The following is a 17,134-nucleotide window of genomic DNA, read 5'->3' as shown; positions in this document are numbered from 1 at the left end:
CATCATGTATTGAGGAAGAACTTGAGGTATCTAGTGTTGTTCCTATCTGGCAATTTTAAAATTTAATAGGTGAATAAAAATTCAAAATAACAATTTTAAAAGCAGCAATGTATCAGACTTGGACAGAACACATTTTTTCTCCTTTCTCTTTTCACCTTCAAAACACTGGTGAGTTTGGAGTAAATTAGGCTTTTTCTGGCAGTTATCTGTATAAATCCAAAATCTCCTATCAGTATGATGACTAAGCAGATCTGAATTTCAACTCAAAACTGCATTGCAGACTCCTGTGCATAGCTGTTTAAGAGATTTTAGCTTAGTCTGTTACTTTGCAATCTCAGCGTTGACTCCAGAGTAGTCTGGGTCAAGTGATGATTATATTCAGTGTTTCCAAATAAAATCCATGGGATTGTACTGTTGGTTTAATATAAGGCAATGATTTGACTGCAGTATCTGTACTGCTTGTAATATGGGACATAAATAAGCCTGAAGTACTGTATTCTCAGCCTGAAGAAAAAGTGATACCCTTTGTTAAACCCACTGACATCAAAGAGAAAGTGAAAAACAAAACATGCATTTTAGGCTTACAAATCCTTTTCAAGTTGGCATTTTCAGAAGAACTATTTTAAGAGAGAACAGGAATTACCAGGAAATGGTAGAATTTAATATAGAAAATTTCACCATCCTACTTTAGGATATGCCTTTGTTGCAAGAATTAATACTCAAGCATGTCAGTCACTCTGCAAAAGCATACCTAAGATTATCCCTTTACTGATCCTTCATGACCTTAGATGTATTGCTGATGTCGTCATGTCAGCAGCAGTGGCATACGTTCCAATTCTTTCACAATAAACTGTGGAGAAACCTGCCTGTCTTTTTGGGAGCTGGAGTAAAATTATGAAAATGGACAAGTGATAATTAGTCCTCTTGTAAAGTGAAGGAAGAATACACACAATCAGAAAGATTTTTCTTTTTTTTTTTTTTCCAAAAAGTAACATTAGGGGAAAAAAAGCAAAAACCAAACTTGTGAAAAATTTGAGGAGTAAAACAGAATGTCAAAAATAAAGCAAACAAACCATGGAAACAATTGGAGGTATCAAATCTTTAGTCAAATACACATTGAGTACATAAAATCTACCCAGTTAAAGATTCTTCATAATGGCCTCTCTGACTATGTGTCTAACTATGAGGAAGAGGAGTGCCTGAGGAACAGGTTTTTCTGGAGAAGGAGGGGTCTGGTAGTCCTTGTAATACATGAAAAACAATTTGGCATTACGTAAGTGGGCAGCAAAACAACCAACCAGAGGAATGAAGGCAATTTATAAAGTGGCCTCCAAGGACTAAAGCTTCAACCCTGAGAGTATATACAGTACTAATAAAGCCCTTCACACAGAGAAAAGATGCAAACATCAGTGATGCACAAGGGAAGAAAGGTAAGAAGAAGTAAGCTTTTAAAAGAGTCTGTAGCATTTATGATTGCAAAGCAAAGCCTGAAAATATGACTTGACTACTTCTTAGGGGTTCAGGAGACATGGAAAATGTCAACAACTTACAGTTCCAGTGGCATGATTATTAGAGCTTCGCTAATGGCTCTGAACACCTGAGGTTCCTTATACTGCAGACAGAATATTTATTTTGCTCTTAGTTATTCAATTCTTCTCATTTTCTCCCCCAAATCCACCCCCTATAAGCAGATTAACTCTCTTAGAAAGTTTGCTGCTTATGGATTAAGCATTTAGGATTCAGTGGAAAACATAACTTAAAAAAAAAAAAAAGTTTAGAATCACTTCTAATTCCCCTCTGCTCAGTTTTTGGGTTTTTCTTAAAGTATTTCCTAACTAAGGACCTCTTACAGCATGTGTTAACTACAATACAGTTAGCCAGATTTCTCAGACTTCTCAGGATGATATGTAAAGAGTACAGACACCAATTTTGCAGAATACAAAGATGGTAAATGATGCTAAATTTTTTAATGCATATTGAATAACTTTGCCTTCTATTTGTCTTTCTTTTACTAGTTGTTAGTTTTATTAACTGAGTATTTCCTACCAAAGTGTTTTAGATATAACCCATTTTGTGTTCTCCGTGCCACTGAATATCTTAATTTTGTTCTTAAGTCACTGGCAAAGCTCTGTATTATTGTAACACTTAATCAAAGCATCAGTATCACTGTAATCACTATGTAAAACTGAGGCCCAAACACCTGCTTGAGATATACACCTAATGCCTGGAAGGATAACAATGATATAATGATACAAACAAATTCTTCTTACCAGAAAGATAAACTGAGTCCACTGGGACTCCATCACCAAACAAAACTAAAAGCCATGTACACAAATTGTTTGCACTATGTTCTAAAAATGCATATATGTATGCTTAAGAGGATAGCAAAAGAAGGTACTTTTCAGACCTGGGAGCCCATCACAAAGGCTGATCTACCTGCTAGATACTCTCAAGGGTTGAAATCTCAGAAGACAAACCTTTTTGCAACAGATATTTGCTGATACCAGGTCAAGCATGGGTAACAGCGAATACTCTGAAGAGCAACAGAAATATCTTCAAACCGCAGACATGTTCTCATGAGTCTTAACCTGCTTGAAAAAATGAGAATCATTTACCACAATGTAGAATAAAAATTCCATTTAACAGCTTTATCTTCAAATTACGGTATCATTCAGATAAAGAATTGCTTTGGTTGCTTCCAAAGGAATTTTAAGAATTAAGATGTCTTTTCTAAACAGTTTGTTGTATTCTATCTTGCTCGCCTTTGTATTAGCAGTGTACAAATAGCATAGGAAGCCCTCTATTTGTGTGCGTTATTTTCACAGAATATCCCCGGCCAGAAGCTAAGCAGCTGATGACTAACATCTATGTTACAATTCTGACATGACTCTAGTCATGTCGTGATAGACTTCTGAAAAAGACGCCAGTGTAATTTTGAAAGAGTTTTCTTTATATTAAAAATATAGTTTATCTTTAATACTTACTTAGACAGCTAGGATTAAGCTGCTAAGGGAAACAGTGTCTGTCTAGCTGCTGACAGCTGTTTGAATAGCAAAAAGTTTACTACAGTGAAGATATGTAAGCTGGCAGAAGCTTTAAAAGAAATTTAAGCCTCCAGTAAACAATTCTGAGAACATGAACATTGGGGAGATACTGCATCCTTACTGCAAATGATGAAGCAGGAATTAAAGCTGATGCTTCTTCAGTAATTATTTATCTAACGCCCAACATTCACAGTATAATGTTTCACATGGCCCTCTCACATATGTACCCTTGCATTTTCTGTCTGTGCTGCATCTCAGGTGAGTGTTGAAAAAAAATAAAGTGAATAAAATCTTTAATTGGAAATTATACAGTTGTGATCCTGATCAGAAACAAAACTTCTGATCAGGCAGCTCAGACCAAAAAAGTTAGAATTGGCAACATGCTGAAATAACGGAATATTCAAATTTCACACATAAAAGATGCTTTGAGTTCCCCTTTCAGTCACATTGCTAGGTAGACTTTTGGGGTCATGTGATCTTATTTGAAATGTATTAGAATGCAACCACAGAGAATTGCTTTTAAACAGTAAAGATTTAACACTTGAAACATTTAATGACTACAAATTCACCTCACCTTCGCCTCCAAAAAGTGAATCCCAAACTAAACAACTCTATGCAAACTCCAGCCAGAGCTACAAACCAGCCTGAGCTACAAACTACTTAAACAAGAGAACTGAAGACAAATTTTGGTTTACATCAGGTGTTATGGACAATCAGAACTAATTTACAGTATTCAGAAATAATTCTGTAAAAGATCTTTCTAGACTGTAGAGAAAGGTACAGAAGTTCAGGCTTGCTGATGACATTAGAAACAGTCTTGTAGCCACTTTCATGAAACTGCTTAGTAAAGCAAAATTGATCTGTTGTTCATTCAGTCCGTCCCTTCCCCAACCCTGCCTGTAGTTTCCCCTTTCCTTAGTCTTCCCTTGTTTTCTTGTATTTGCTCTCCAAATGCAGGTTACTGCTCTTTCAGAGGTTATCATTATGGCAATTAGGTCACTGATTTCATTTTTCATAAGCTAGTGAGCTAACAGTTATTTAGGTTGTGGAACTGCCCTCCTTTCAGGGTTTGGAAAATAATTTGCGCTCCTTTGTGCTTCGCTGCAAGTTGGCACAGTTGCTTTTTTATTGCTCTATCTTGCTTGTGCCTCTGCTTCCGTGTGTTGCATCCACCCCCTCACAACTATATTTTTATCTCTTAACTTAGTGCACTTGCTATGCTTTACTTTAAAAATCTTTATAAATTTCTGGGTGTAGAGCCTGATGGTGCTATCCCTATCTCCTGCTGTATTTCAGATTTTAATGCCGCATTCATCCATCATTTCAGTAGATAGCCCCGCAGCTTCCAGTGGCTGCAGTGGGATTTCAAAGTGTGGATCTAAACCATCAGACAACTGTTTTTGCTTATAGACAGTGAAAACTGTAATGAATGCAAAGACCACCAGGATGTTTAGCAAACATAAATATGAATGTATTTGCAGCCATCAGTATTTGGGTACTCCTAGTTGAGTTAAGCATTTGTCTAGGCCTAAGAGAAAAAAATTCTGTGAGTATTTTAAGGACTGGGTGCAAAAACTTTCTGCCAGGTTTGCATTTGACTACAGATATAAATACTTGCCCTAACACAGTTCTTCACACCGTGTTTGTGGGTTTGTGGAAGTGACATGAAAAATAAGGCATGTGCTGCTCTGCCTGGATGAGTGTGGTGCTAACTTGGCTGCTCCGCTCCTGCTAATATGCTGGCTTCTTGCACCGCCAGTCCAAAGCTGTATGGAATGAATGCATGAAGATAAAATGGATAAAACTCTCTTACGGATGACTCGTCAAGTCTAATAGCGTTATTGTCACTTGAAGATGGGGTCAGGGAAACAAATAAGTGTTCTAGTGCTTATGGCCTACCATTGATAATTCTTTCAGTCTCTGTTGAAGCCTTGTTTCCAGACCTGTTCATACTAATTTAGAAAAAACCCTCATTCCCAGGGGGAAAAATAATTGTACATTTTTTCAGTTATTCTAAGAATGGGAACAGGCAACATAACTGCAGCTTTCTTTTCTCTTCCTCCTTTATGCTACTCCCAGCAGTTTTTCAAGAAGTCCTTCATATCATCTTCTTTCCAATCTGCTGCCTCTTCTCACACCTCCTTTATGATGCTGCCCCCTCTTCTGCCTTGGGTCTACCTTTATGTGGTTCAGTCCTTCCTCAAAGCCTCATTCCTGCTGTTGCAATTACACTGCTTTTCCCTTTCGAAGTTGAGGTGCTGTTGACCAAAATTTAGAACAAAGCATTCTAGCATTAGTAACAATTTTGAATAATATTAAGGCTATGCTGACTGGTGTAAAATCAGAGAACAGTTTTCAGTAGAAGCATTGGTAGGTTTATTCCAGCAGTACAGAATGGAAGTTGCTTCCCAGACTAGTATACTGTTGGGCTGCCAAGTCCAAAGCAGAAGTAGAAGCAAACTCAAGTACAAAATATAAATTGTGACTTCATCTTGCTGGGAGATTTGCATAACATTTGCTCTTCTTTTACATCTAGCACACAGGATATATACAGCTTTGCAAAAAGTGTTCAAAGGGGATTATTTCTTTTGAAAACCTTAACTGCTATGTCTAAACATACAAGGTAAAGAAATATGGTGCCAAGAGACAGTTTCTTTTGCTAGACAATTACCTTGGTTCAACTACTATCATTTACATATATTGATAAATAGAATGAGATTTTTACCTCCTGTTTACCCCTTACATTTTATGTATTGGGTAATTTATCCTATCAGTTCATGGTACTGTGCCTTGCCCAGAGGATGTATTTATTGACCAGTAGATGCTTTTAAGTATTTTGATTCTATTTTCTATCTAGCTAAGTACGTGTTGAAGTTTTTGCACAATTACACTACTGATGGTTTACTGACCACTCTGCTATCTTATGTGTACCTTCAGGGTTTCCTCTACCACAGATATGAGCACAGGGCATTATCTGCTTGAACTGAAGTGTGACAAAAGCCATGAACACAGAGCCACAGCTGTGTACAAATATGACTGTCTTCCAAATAAGCACCTTCAAAATGTTAGGGGACCAAAGCAATACAATGGATTTGGTATTTTTACAATTCCCATTGCTTAATGTTTTTGAACAATTTTTTAATTTATCAAGATGGTGAAAAACCATGTGTAAGACCACTGCTTGGTTCTGTTATGGTCAAGACTATTGTTTAAAGTAGAGTTATGTGTGTTGTGAGATTTGGATTTTCTCTGAGGGATCATCTTGGAGGAAGGAGTAATGCTAACATAAAACGTTCCAAAATATAGACTCAGAAGTACAAAGCATACTTAGAAAAGTACTTTTTATTATTTAGAATAGGAAATAAATGATTATGAATATTGAGGGTCTGCTCTTTTTGATTCACATGACTAACAGCTGAACTAAGAAGTGGGCAACCCTGAAGTTCTAAGTATTTACCAATCCCTGAGAAAATTACAGAACTTTGACAAAACCCACCAGCCTTAAGACCTGCTTAATGTGCTTCACATTTCTGCAAGAAAACAGATTTGACTTTTACTCAGGGACAAAAACCACTGCAATTGAAGAAGGTTGGTTTTCTTCACATTATAATAGTAGTGTTGCTTTTCCTCCATCTTTCCTTATTACCACTACTATTTCTTTGGTGTGCATGTTGTATTATTGGCAATGCAGAAAAAATATTCCATCTTGTTTCCACTTTCCTAATACACCTAAGGCTAACTTCATAATTTTAAAGTCTAGCTTAAAAGCAGCCAAAAAACCGAAACCCCACAGAACAATGTTTAAAGAAAGAGCAACAAGTTTCAAACAGGAATCTTTCCATGTATTCAAATACTGAGCTGTGGGGGCACGTTGCCTAGGGAGCTGGGCTCACTGGGCTGGGGCAGGCATGGCTCTGGTTCTGAGGAGATGTGGTTCTATATGCCACTACTTAACAGCACTACTTACAGAAGTCTCCTTCACAGAGTCACAGGATCAATTAGGTTGGAAAAAACCTCAGAGATCATGGAGTCCAACCTATGACCGAACACCATCATGTCAATTAGACCATGGCACTAAGTGCCACTTCCAGTCTTTCCTTGAATACCTCCAGGGACAGTGACTCCACCACCTCCCTGGGCAGCCCATTCCAATGTCTACCCACACTTTCTGTGAAGAAATTCTTCCTATGTCCAACCTAAAACTCCCATGGCGCTTAAGAACTATGTCCTCTTGTCCTATCACTAGTTACCTGGGGGAAGAGGCTGACCTACACCTGGATACAACCTCCTTTTAGGTGGTTTTAGGGAGGGATAAGGTCTCCCCTGAGCCTCCTTTTCTCTGGGCTAAAACAACCCCAGCCCCCTCGGCCGCTCCTCAAGGGACATGTGCTCCAGGTAGGACATGTGCTCTTTCTTAACGTCTCGAGCAGGGAACGACGCGCAATGCTGTATACGTCACTGGTGGATGAGAGGCATGCTGCTTGGTCAGAAATTTAAGAAAATATTTCGGTTAGCGCCCGCAGAACAGCTGCCTGGTACCGAAGAGCTCTGAGACAGGTCGCACCAAGGGAGGCAGGGGAAAAAAAACCCCAACATGCAGCAGAGCGCCTTCGACGATAGCGTTTCGAGCTCTGTGCCCTGCGGCCGGACCCTGGCGCCGATCGGCTGCGCCGGTGGGTTCCCTCGGCCCGGCAGGGAGCGGAGCCCGGCCCCGGCAGGGGCGGCCCCGCAAGGCGGGCGGGGCGCAGCGGCGCACGTAGCCGTCCCAAGATGGCGGCCGCTCCGGACCGGGCTGCGAGGGCGGCGGCGGTGCCGGGGGCGGCGGCGGGCGGGCGCTGAGCGGGGCGGCGGCGGGGGCTGGCGGCGCTCGCCTCGCCTCGCCTCCCCGCGGGGTGCGGGGTAGGTTTTCGCGCGGCCGCCAGGCTTCACCATGCTGCGGGGCTAGAGCCGCCGAGGCGCCGCCGCAGCGCAGCGGGGTAATAATGTTAACAGAGGTAAGAGCACTGCCGGCGGGAGTGCGGGGAGCGGGGCTGCGCCCACCCGGGCGGGTAGCGCTCGATGTCGCGGCTCTGCCGCCCGCCGGGGCCTTCGAGCTGCCTGGGTGGCGGGCAGCCTCCCCCTTGGCCGCGGAGGGCAGAGGCGCTGGCCGGCTCGCCCAGGGCAGCGCCGGGCCCCTCTTATCACCCTGCCTCCTCTCTCGGCAGGGCGAGATGGGAGCGGGGCTCTCCAGCGCCGCGGCCGAGTGCGGTGCATCGTGCCCGCTCCGTGCGGCAGCTGGGCCCGGCCCGTCCTCCCCGCGATCCCCCGCGGCGGGGCCGTGGCTGGAGGAGCAGAGCGCACCTGGAGAGGGGGAACCCGCCTGGGCTCCGGGCCGCGCCGGGAGGTGCCCCCGCCCGGGCCCCGCGCGCCCGCTCCGGCTTCAGCCCCTCTGGCCTCCTCCGTGGAGGCTTCGTGAAGGCTCCGTGTTTGCTTTCTGCTTGGAGGGCTTAAGCCAGGCGGCTCGGCTGTGCTTGCAGGAATCCGTGGCAGTAGGTAATCATTAGAAGTTGGCTACCCCGGCTCGCCGCTCCCCGGTGGGGGGTTTCCGTCCCGAAGCAGCCGGGCAGCTCAGCTGTGAGGCAAGCAGGTATTTGAGGATCAGCGTGGGCTAGAAATGTCTGCTGTGTCCAAAGGCACTCTAAAGGAGGGAACCTGGCAGTACTATCTGCCAGTGCTTTCTAGTTGCTAGGGATGAGACTTTACCCCGTTTTCTGTTTTCTCTACAAAGACCAATCGATTTTCTATTTTTATTGTGTCAGCAAGGTGTCTAGAGTGCAAGTACTTCTCCAACATGATGATTGCATTACCCGTGTTTTATAATTTGCCATTTTATCCTACAGTGAAGGTTATTCATCCAAAAATGAATTGTCTTAAGTCTTTCAGGGTGAAAGGCTTTCTGACACCTGAAAAATTTAGCTTTGCTTTCCTGAATGACAGTAAAAAGTAACCTCTACCTTTCAATTTGCATCAGTTAAAAGTTTTAGGGCATTATGAAAGTGGTTCTGTAGAGCCATGAGCTCTCAGATTTCCCCAGGAGGGTAAAATTTGTGGAGTGAGTTAAACCTGTAAAAATACATGACCTATTTTTGCTTTGAGGGTATTTGGTGGGTGGTCAAGATTAATAATCTCCATTAAAGAGAGTTGGTGAGTGTGATGCGTAAGCATTAACCATAGTAATTTAGATTATTTTAAGGGTGGCATAGAACGTTCTGGGTCAGTGCCTCATACTGGACTGTTTGTTCCTTTTGATGATGGCTCTGTGTGCCTATCCAAGACACTTTATTGTCTGGGAACTGAATTTTTTTTTTTCTAATAATGCTGATATAGTGTGGGTAGCAGTGTGGATGACACTTGATCCATTGGCTTTTTGAGGTAAAACCTAGTAATTACATGTGTGATGACGAGTTATAATACTTAGCCTTGATGTCAGAAGGACAGGATTCTGATGTCTTTCTAGTTCCTTTATATGAATTATTTGTAGACAAAATGCTTCAGGGTAAAGTATTCCAGGCTTGTCTCTGCCAAGGACATGATTTTAAATTTTAAGCAAAACTGCAGGCTTTGCCTGCTTGAAAAGCAGTTGTAGGGAGTTCTTCAGGTAATCAGGCAGCTCTTGCCTGTCAGGAGTACTCGCCTAATGTGAACTGGAGGAGTCCTTTTTCAGCACACTTTTTTGGATGTTCCAATGGCAACTTGGTAGCTAAAACATGAAACATGAGCAGATTTTGGACAAAGATGCAGATTGTTTCAAGTCTACTGATACATGTATTTCTCCTCTTCTCCTTTTTTTTTTTTCTTTATATGTGAAACTGAAATGGAATGTATGGTGGACTGATTAGAAGCAAACAGTGCACTTGTTTTTGGTGCTGGATTTTTGTGGCCTTTTCTAGTTTACTACTGTCTAGAATGACCAAGATCACTTTTTTTTTTTTTTTAGCCATTAAAAATTTATATCCATAAGTTTTATAACTTAAGAATGTAGACAGTATTTTTTCTTGAATATATTTAAGCATGAAGGAAAGGCACAATCAGTTTCTACATGTATTATTATCATGAAGTTAAAATATTACTTAGAGTTTGTCAAGGTCAGTTTCCTACATCCTTTGACTGCATCCATGTGTGCAGACCCTAGCAGATTCATTTCAGTTTTGTGTGGATGCAGTTAGAGTTAGGACTTTGTAATCAGTAATTTCAGGGGAAGATCGCACTTCCTGTCAGGAAAAAAAATACTGTGTTTTTTATTTGGCCCTTACTACCCGTCTTGTTTTAGTTGCATTCAGAAATCATGTCATTGGATGCCAAGCACATACACTTATTTGCCTACTTAGCAAATACCATTTCCCAATTTTTCATTATTTTGGCCACCAAAGCTTATTTCTGCAATCATGTTGAATACATTCTATCTGCATGCATTCCAAGTCCTGCTGCAAGTGAGCATTTCCCTAGTCTGCTGTGTTGACCTTTCTGTGTCTTTTCACTTGTTCCCCTTTTCTTGTTCGTCAGATGTCTCCTTTGCTTTTCAAGACCCAGTGTGGCCTGTTTCCATGTGATTTACTGTCTCAGCACTTTCTAGTCTGACGAGACCATGATGGATACATGATGGATACAAGTTGCAATGATCTGTCTCTTGTGTTTTCGGACAATCATCTTTGTCCTGCTCGCCTCTTGTACTACCCTGACTACAGTGATGCAGCTGGTGTTTTACAAGTTTGGCTCTTGGTGGTCAATAGTGTCTTAAATTCTGATGGGAACAAATATTCAAAAGGATTTTGACTTAATTTACAAGAAGTTTTATAATGTCTCTCAAATTGATGGCCGATGCTGTCTACATTTGCAGCCCATGCTACCTCTGAAGAAGGCACTTTATCTAAAGTGAGGAGTAGATTTTTTCTTCCTTTTTTTTTTCTCCATTTACTCATTAAACTGCTTTGAGATGCTTAGTGAGGACTTCCTTCAGAATTTATCAGCAGCTAAATTTTTGACAACTTAATTCTCAGCTTAGCAAGGGTACCTTGTTGCAGTACCAGTGATGGTTGGAAAGATTTTTGAAATTTGATGAAGTAGGAAAACTTTTTCATATCCACAACTAAAAGTGAGCCATACAAAATGAGCTCTGACGTGTTGGTATTTTTTGTTATTGCCATCTGTCAAGATAATTCACTAACTACATGCAGTATTTCCTTTCCATTAAACAATCTACTTTTTAAGAGATCTTTAACAAACCTTTTTTGTTAGACTGTGATACCAGCCGTTGAGAACTGCTTTTGAGCAAAACTGAGTAAATTAGCCTGATTTTTAAGAATAGAGGTTGACTGAGCAGCTTGTTTTAACTTGCTGTAGAATAATAGTGAATTAGCCTTCCTGCAACAGTAGCACATTGTAATGTATGTTAGTCCAGCTCTGAAAGACGCAGAACACAGTTGTAGAACACAGTTAACTGCGTGATGTACTGTAGCATTTTTATCTTTCTCTTTTTCTTGATACATGGCAGTGGCAAGTTGCTTGGATGCTTCATGTATCTGAACTATATTCTGCTGGTAGACAGCTTCAAATGTGTAGAGATTTATCGGTGCATCCAAAGAAATTAGTTTTCTATCCTTTTGTGAAACTTGTATGCTGGGGCTTTCTTAAGTGAAAGTGTTTTGCTAGATGAGATCTAGTGGGAGCATTAGTTGCAGGCCTTTGGGAGTAAAAATCCTCTTTCTCCTTCAGTATATTTTGTAATTGAGGTCTGCATTGTGTCCCTAATTGTTGCTATGGCAGTTCTTTTAATACCTCCATATTTTATGAAGTGTCAGTTAAAATTATGTGAGGACTGGTAAAATTAAGAAAATTAATCTTCTGAAAAGAATGGTTGTTGTATGTTCCAAGTACTTGCTTTTAAATATTTTGCTGGCTACTAGTAAAAGATAGTGTCTAAACACTCAGGACTATTCTTAGAGTGTACAGTTGGGCCTAAACTGCTAGACTGAATGCAGAGTTCTGCAATAACTCTAAAATATCAGTCTGGACCATTCCCCAAAGCTGTGTGGAAGAAGAATAGTGTGAAGTTCCTTACTTCAATAAAAATACTAATAGCTTGTCTGGTTAGATAGCTGAAGGAGCTCCACGATGATTTCCTCAGTCTGGTTGCACTCTAGGGAATTATCTCTGTTTTAAATATGTTTGTCCTTTTCTCCCCACCCTTACAAAGATGACAAAGCATGTTTTCCTTTGAACTAGCATTGAGAGAATTGCTATTATTAGAAACAAGAAACCATTGGGGTTGTATCTAAGTTATTTGCACCACTTAAAGAATTAATATTTAGAACTCCCATTAGCACTTTTCCCCGTTGCTTGGCTGAGAATACCAAGGCTGAAATGATAGAAAAATCAATTGCAATTGTTACTTGCAGTTACACGAGAAAGAAGCTTCAAGAAGCAAAAGTCATTGTGATCTTGGGCCCAACTGCTTGTTCTTCTCCTCCTGCCAAAGTAATGTCTGATTTCTGAATTAAAAACCTGAGGCATTATTTCATGAAGTAAACATCAAGCTTTAGCAAGAGCACCCCAACCTTGTTTACATAATTTCTATAGTATCATGCCTTAAAATGATAAATGCATAATTGTGATTTACAGGTATGAGGTGAAATGGGTGTTTATTTTTAATGTGAGTAAGCATAGTTGATAGGTATGTTCAGCTAGGGGGACTCCTTTTATAACTGCCATTTGTTTTGGACAAGAGATCAGTTCCTACCCTGTCAGAGTTTGGGAATACCTGTTAAAGATTACAGTTATTCTGAAGCAGCAGTTGTGTAAAATTGTCAGAGAGCTGAGATGGTTTTCTGAAGAAGTTATGTTGTTTTCTATGTCGAAGGGGACATGATCTCAGTTATGCAGTTAAAAAAGTATGAGTCAAATTTATTGCTGTGTTTTAATTGGCATTTTACAAACATTTAAGAAGTCCTACGGATTTGTAACTAGCTTTGTTCAAATGGGATTCTATGAAAAATCAGAGATTTCCAAGGTTAGAATACAGAGTTGGACCACAGCAGTTAGTACAGCACTTTTTTTGAAACTATTTTACCAGTGACACTGATATTTGTTCAGTCCTGCTGTTTTGCATATTTGCTCAGAGTGTGAGCACAAGGCTAATTTGTTTGAGCCCCACCAGTTTGTCAGTCCACTAGTTGCCAGCAGGAGGAGATAAACTCGTCTCTTCGGGCTTGCTTTCCATTAAATCCCTTCATGCCTCAAATGGCTGCATGGTATCCTTTCTGAAACTTCACTTGGAAGAACTTTTGAGAACCAGAAATATTACATTTCAAGAACTGTGATTTGGGGTTTTTTTTAATTATTTTTTATTTCACAGTTAAAAACAGCACTGTGTTTATTCCCGTGAGGGCTAATGTGGCCTAGTTAAAAGTTCTCAGGTACCACTGATGTCTAAAATGCTTAATTCAGTATCCTGTTGTAGTTGGAGTTTTGGGTAGGAGGATGAGCCTTGCACATTTTCTCTCCAAGAATGTTGATGAGTTTGGGAATGTACTTTGAAGAGTATTAACTGCCTAAATGCAGTTGTGCATTTGTTACAGTGTTATTTTTATTTTTTATGTCTGTTCCTCTGCCTTTCTTCCCCTAATCCCATGCTTCTTCAAGGAACGGAATGATCCCAGTTCTATTTTAATCAAATCTGTCTGTGTCAGAATGCTATTATTTCATAAATGTCACTATTTTAAGATCACATATTCCTGTTCTTCTTTATATTTTTGCAATTCTAAGAAATGGCTGTACTCAACGCTTCTGCTGGTGCCTCTAAAGCAGTGCAGGTTAGGCTGTCTCTTGTGATGTAAGGGAATGAACTTGAGCAGGAAGTTTGAATTGCTACATGTCCTGTAGGATGCTCTGCATTTCCACTCTTCCAGTCAGTGCTGTTAGACAAGGCCAAGTAGAAAATACTCTAGAATCTTGAAATTCTCGCCTCAGCAGTTCCACTGATTATGAAACAGTGCCTCAGACTTGGGATAATTTCTCTCATACCTCTTAATTGGTACTGAAGGCAATGAGGAACAAACGTGTGATGTTCCCAGTCACCCTCTATTCAGCATTTGGCATTTCAGGCTGCAGGGGTGAGTTGAAAATCTGGTGGCGTACATGTTTTGGGAAACAAGTATGCAACCAGTGTAACTGTAGGAAGAGTGATTGCTTTAAAGCCTTGCTGACTGTCAAGATGATCTTGTTTGATTTGGAGAGATGAGGCGGCCTTGCTCGTTGCTGAGCTGCTGCTGCAGTCTCTGAGTCTTCAGTCCTTCCTCCTATGTGAGGCCAACTTAAACCTTTGCACTCCATGTCCTTTATAGCTCGAAACTTTGTTTATTTTCAGTTTCCCCAACTTTGTAATGTTTGATAACATTGTATCAGCTTACTTTTTTGAAGCATATGTTTTTATTTCTGTATAAAAATATTTTTTATGATACTTTGAAAATAATAGGATCAGTAATAATGATATCTGTTCTTTATCCACTGAAGGAACTATTTGTGCTTGAAAATCATGTCTGTATTTTGATGTGTGACTTATTTTTAATTTTTTCTTTTTTTTCTAAAAAGCTATGTGAGTGGTTCCCTTCCCTCAGTATATCTTGGCATATTTCTTATTGATAGGCATCTTAATTTTTATTGAAGAGTATATTTGATTGAGGTAGCTAACCTCTTCTAACATACTTGGAAGAAACATAGTTTTTTATATTTTATATACTCAAATTAGTATTTCTGATCACAATGTTAACAAACTGAAATGTCATCAACTTTGTAAAGTAAAATGATATACTATGAAAATTTTAAATCTTCTGATTTAATGTCTGAATTACAGATTTAATCTGATAGTACATATAATGAAATAGTAATTAATATGGTTTGTTTATAAAATTTAAAAATTCTTATGGAAAACAAATTGTTTTTTCTGCATATAATTTTCATTTTTTGGTAAGAAGGTATTTCTTTACTACACTACACTAGTGCTTCATGCTTGCATTAATTTGATTTGCATGTGTACCTAAAACTTTGAAGTAAGCTTTATATTTATTTCTTCGTGTTGGTTTTAAGGTCTGGACTTTAAATGGTATTGGTCTTCTGTCTTTCAGTTGACAGTTGTACTACTACAACTGCTTAAAAAATTCTTGAGAATATTATGAATTAGCAAGAGTGAGACCAACAGCAAACAATATATCTAGAAATGTTTCTAAGTTCTTCCATTACTTTATTGGTTATTTTCCTTTATTGAATTTTCCAAGTAATGATGGTCTGCCACTGCCCGTTATTGTTACTTTTAATTGTGCTTTATTTTACTCATACCTTTTTTGTTTTCTATTTTAAATAATTTTTCTATTTTAATAATCTCAATATAACATGATACTTGCATTCTTAATTTTTCTCTTTAGGTTTCTAGAGCATTGCCCATAACTCCTATTTCTATTATTCTCTAATTTTTGATGCATTGTGCAAAACATTTTTTTGTTTTCCAGTGATCATAATAATTGCATTGTTGCTTTTTGGAATAGTATACCTGGGTTAGTCTATGAATACTTCCACCTTGCTGTCTATATGGTTCTTTGGTTTATTACTTGTTGTCCTTGTGTATTTCCTTCCTCTTTATTTTTTTCCTTGTATATTTATCTTTGTTCTCCTGCTGCAGTGACTGGGATGGTCATTCTTTAGATATCCTCCATGCATAAAGGATTTTGAGATGCTAGGAGTGCCACTTCATGTTTGACATGACTGGATCTGGTTTGGGCTGCTGCTAAAGAGGGTTTCTCCCTCCCACCAGGCACAAGCTGGTCTGACTCTTCTTATATCAGGTCTAGCAGCTAAACAGCAACTGCATTCTTTTGCCTTGGTGAACCAACCTTCTGGAGAGATATGAGGGTGGGAACAAGGGAGAAGGTGCCAAATCAACAGCTGCACGGTCCAGTGCTAGAGAAGTGCGTAGTGCTATTCTGCATTTCCTTCTGTGTAGATCTAAAGGGAATCAATATCCAAAATAATTCCTGTCCTTTTGAAAACAAGGAATGTCGTCATTCCTTCTGTGACTTCTGAATGTATCTCTGACTCCAGAAGAAGTTATTAGTAAGGTTTGGTAGCTCCACTTCGGTGAGGTTTCTTTTTTTGTTCTTGACCAAGTGGCATTGATTCAAGTTTTTAGATATCTTCTGTAAACTTACCCTGAGAGCTGGATACTCAAATGACTCAATTAGTTTTATCTATAATTAGTTTCAGTCTATAATCTTGAAGTGGCAAATGTTGATGCACCATTTCTGTGGTTTCCTTTCCCCCTCCCACTTCAAATTCATTGAAGTATCTTGGAATATTCCATGCCCTGATGTTTGAGAATGAAGTGTTCCAGCGAGTTCATAGAAGTGTCCCTCTACCTAAACATTATTTGTAGATATTCATGCTTTCTTTCCTTCTTCAGTGTCTTAGTGGGAGAGGTAGTATATGCACCTGAGAGATATCCAGTTGATATGGTGATTCTGGGCCCAGATTTTTTGTGAGAGAGGAGAAGACTACTTGAGGCTAAAAGATTCATCTAGGATACTCAACAGGCTTTTTGCTTCCATAGAAAGGCCAGATGGACAGAGGTTATGGAACAGATTATTGGAAGAAATTGTAGGAGGCTTCACCCTACTTACACTGTTTGCTTCTGAGCTACACACTGCGGTGCCTGTGAGCAGCGTTCTGTAACAAATCACTTGATAAAACTTGTGAAGTTTCTCAGGGTTGCGCAGGCAGCAGACAATGGTTTTCTCAGTAACAGTATTCAGGAAAAGGCAGAAGTGCACAGGGGACCATGAAGGACATGCACAAAGCAAGTATGCCTTCCCAAAAGGGATGGTGAGCCAAATATCTCTTGGAAGTGAGTGGGTAAAGCACACAAACAATAAGAACTGGAAGAGGGATTAGGAAAGGAGGATATTAAATACATGAGGGGGGAAGATTTGGTTTCTTTTTGTTATATTCCCATTACACTTATCCCATTGGAAAAAGACAATAATGTTTAAACACTCCCCCCACTCTTA

The 17,134-nt window shown here is 39.8% G+C and overlaps 1 protein-coding gene across 2 annotated transcripts in view; it reads left to right on the top strand.

Moving 5' to 3' along the window:
- Positions 1–7,764: 7,764 nt before the first annotated feature.
- The window catches only part of SNX13 (sorting nexin 13), a 67,046-nt gene continuing 57,676 nt past the window's right edge, over positions 7,765–17,134 (top strand). The window contains exon 1 of one of the 2 annotated variants that reach the window (XM_027684649.1): positions 7,765–8,038. In XM_027684649.1, coding sequence (XP_027540450.1) covers positions 8,027–8,038 — 12 coding nt within the window. In that variant the 5' untranslated portion in view covers positions 7,765–8,026. The remainder of the gene's footprint in view (positions 8,039–17,134) is intronic. The other variant, XM_027684648.1, reaches the window with a different exon arrangement.

This window comes from Neopelma chrysocephalum, unplaced genomic scaffold (assembly GCF_003984885.1).
Source record: "Neopelma chrysocephalum unplaced genomic scaffold, ASM398488v2 Primary Assembly neopelma1_67, whole genome shotgun sequence".
NCBI lineage: Eukaryota > Metazoa > Chordata > Aves > Passeriformes > Pipridae > Neopelma > Neopelma chrysocephalum.
This window is presented reverse-complemented; position numbering and strand designations above follow the sequence as displayed.